This window comes from Eutrema salsugineum, unplaced genomic scaffold (assembly GCF_000478725.1).
Source record: "Eutrema salsugineum unplaced genomic scaffold, Eutsalg1_0 scaffold_1, whole genome shotgun sequence".
In the NCBI taxonomy this organism is placed as follows: domain Eukaryota; kingdom Viridiplantae; phylum Streptophyta; class Magnoliopsida; order Brassicales; family Brassicaceae; genus Eutrema; species Eutrema salsugineum.
The window spans coordinates 2,545,199-2,548,020 of NW_006256909.1; the positions used below are offsets into that span (position 1 = coordinate 2,545,199).

At 36.8% G+C, this 2,822-nt stretch overlaps 1 protein-coding gene across 1 annotated transcript; it reads right to left on the reverse strand.

Annotated features, from left to right (window-relative positions):
• Positions 1–714: 714 nt before the first annotated feature.
• LOC18028487 (caffeoyl-CoA O-methyltransferase 1) lies at positions 715–2,281 on the reverse strand. The gene is made up of 5 exons (XM_006412218.2): positions 2,092–2,281; positions 1,912–1,991; positions 1,675–1,819; positions 1,460–1,591; positions 715–1,252 (listed from the first exon to the last, which is right to left on the reverse strand). The coding sequence occupies exons 1-5, from the start codon at positions 2,215–2,217 to the stop codon at positions 959–961; spliced, it is 777 nt and encodes a 258-aa protein (XP_006412281.1). The 5' UTR covers positions 2,218–2,281; the 3' UTR covers positions 715–958.
• Between the last annotated feature and the right edge of the window lie 541 nt (positions 2,282–2,822).

Here is a 2,822-nt window from a genome sequence, read left to right on the forward strand (position 1 = left end):
TCCCTTAAAAAATTACTTCATTCCTCGCGTATGTAACGAAAGAGTGAGATATTTGGTTGAAAATTTGCAATCAGTGTTCTTGTGCTGAAACGCCTGAAATTTAGCCATAATTTGTAAATTTCTGACGTCCTATAGTTATTTTAAATACGAGTTAGATCTGCGAAGAATATATCTATAGCATAATGCAACGTTACTTCTACGATTTCGTTCTTAAAATCTTAATGCAGCATGATGCAACGTATTTCCTTAAACTAATTTTTCTGCCCTCTCTTTTAACCAATGAAAGCTCAAAAGCAAAAAGTATATTAGTCATCTTTGTTTTAATTATTTATCTGAAACTACCTAACTGTGTTTAGTATTTCAAATAAATTTTCAAAGACTGCTGACCTAAATCTTCCTACTTCGTTATTCTCCTTCTCTCAAAAATAAATTTATTTTCTTAAATTGACAATTCCAACGACTTTCAACAGTTCAAGTGTATGATGATTGGTTGATTCAAAATACACCATTTTAGGGGAGGAAATCGTTCACATTCATGTGGAAAGGTGGTTAGAGACCTCCCAGTTTTTGTTCTTTATAGGTTTCTCAAAAGTTCAAATCTTGTAAAAGTAGTGGAGTTAGCTAATCTTATTATCTGCATTACAGCTGGTAACCATTTTTTTCGTCTATTAGTATGCATAAGTTCTTATTATTGTTTTCATATCAGTAGGTCTCTTTCAGAAAAACTTCATGATTGATATTTCTTTACCATCTGATTCTCATAGAGAAACACCCAAAAAAAAAGAGGAAGGATACATTATTTCTTTGTTCAGAAGAAAGCAAAAGAACAAGGACAATGTAGATATTACTTAAACAAAATACACAAGGGTCCATATAGTGTGGTTGGTGAAAATGCGTTTGAGAGAGAGAGGAGAGGAAAAGTAATCCAGTGCGGACAAACTCATGAGAGTAAGGGTAATCAATTGATCCGACGGCAGATGGTGATTCCATCACCAACAGGGAGCATGCAGATCTCAATCCGAGGGTCAGCAGCGAGAGCTTTGTTAAGCTCAAGAACAAAGTCTCTGTAGTAACGAACGTACTTCCTCATCGGTGCATCAGGAGCTGCCACGACTGAACCGTTCCACAGAGTGTTGTCGTAGCCGATCACTCCTCCAACTTTCACGAGATCTATCAGACGTTTATGGTAGTTGATGTAGTTGTCCTTGTCGGCGTCAACGAATATAAAGTCATATGTTCCATGGTTCTTCTCCTGCACCCAACCACATACAATAAGTTACTCCCTCTTACTAAAATCACCAAATTTTTTGATTATATGAAAAAGGAAACAAATGTGTATATACAGAAAAATCCCATCTAAAATATTTTAAAAATCAACCTAATTAAAGTAATTAGGCCAAAAGAAATCTGATATATAACTTTGTTTTATCGTTATCTTCAGTGGAATGAAAATGCTTACGTCAGCAACGAGTTGATCAAGAACGGGAAGAGCAGGGCCTTCCCTGAAATCGATCTTGTGAGCAACGCCGGCTTTCTCGATGATCGGCAAACCCAATTCGTAATTCTCTCTGTTAACGTCCATAGCCAGAATCTGATGATAAAAAAGATGAAATTTTTAATTCCAATTCCGACGAAGAAAAGAAGAAAAAAACAGAGGAAGGAGATATTTTTTACTTTGCCGTCTTCGGGGAGAGCAAGAGCGGTGGCGAGGAGAGAGTAGCCAGTGTAAACGCCGATCTCCATTGTGTTCTTGGCGTTAACGAGCTTGATGAGCATGTTCAGAAACTGCCCTTCATCTGCTGATGTTGTCATTATGTTCCTGTTTTGATTTTAGAGAATTTTTCAATTAACATTTCGATTTTCAATTTTGTAATTTTAGAATAAGGAGAAGGGTGTTTAGTGGAAACAAACCAAGGGTGTTTTGCTGTCACTTCCCTGAGTTCCTTCATTGATTCTGGTTCCCTTGGGTACACACTTGTCTCCAGAATATACTGCGTGTGTGTTGAATTTTAATTTTAAAGATTAAATTATTCAAAATTGAATCAAAATCGAGAGTTTTTGTGATGAAACCGGTTTGAGAGAGAGACAGACCTGGTAGAGATCGTCGCTCTGTAAGAGACTCTTGTGACCGACTTCTTGGTGTCGGAGATTCTGAGATTGCTTATCTTCTCCTCCATTAGTAGATGTCTTCGTTGTCTCTGTTGTTGTCGTCGCCATTTCTCTCTCTTTCTTTCTTTTGAGTATTATTATTGGTCTTGAAAATGGACGATTGTGTTTTTGGTGATTCACACAGATGGGGCATGAGACGTGTATATAAAGAGGAATAAAACATGACCGGTTCGAACCGGGTTACTTAAATCCGGTATTATGATAAAAAAAACCAGGAACGGGGGTTGGTGAAACTCTCCTAACACGCAATTGGTCGATCGCTGTCTGACGTGGGTCCCAATCACTGTGGGGCCTCAGACGCACTTAAGGCCTCGGACAATCAAATTTCCGATTATTTTTGAAACCAAACTCTGGGGAAGTTGTTATTTTTGAGTAGTATTTTTTTTTTCCAGTTTGAAAAATATTTGTGTGGTATGGTTTGTGACAAGCTGACAAATGAATTCGTTTTTTTTTTTTTTTATTGCATTTATGAGTGAGTCAATGGTTTTCTGCCAAATACAGTATTACGTAGGGTATTTACTATGTCTGGATTTTTTATCCTCGAATTAGACGACTATACAATAATTTTCCAAAGGTGTGACGTGATGAGGAATTACACTGGATATAGATGAGGCTTGTTGTATTAAATATTCTAACATTAAAAAGGAGGATAT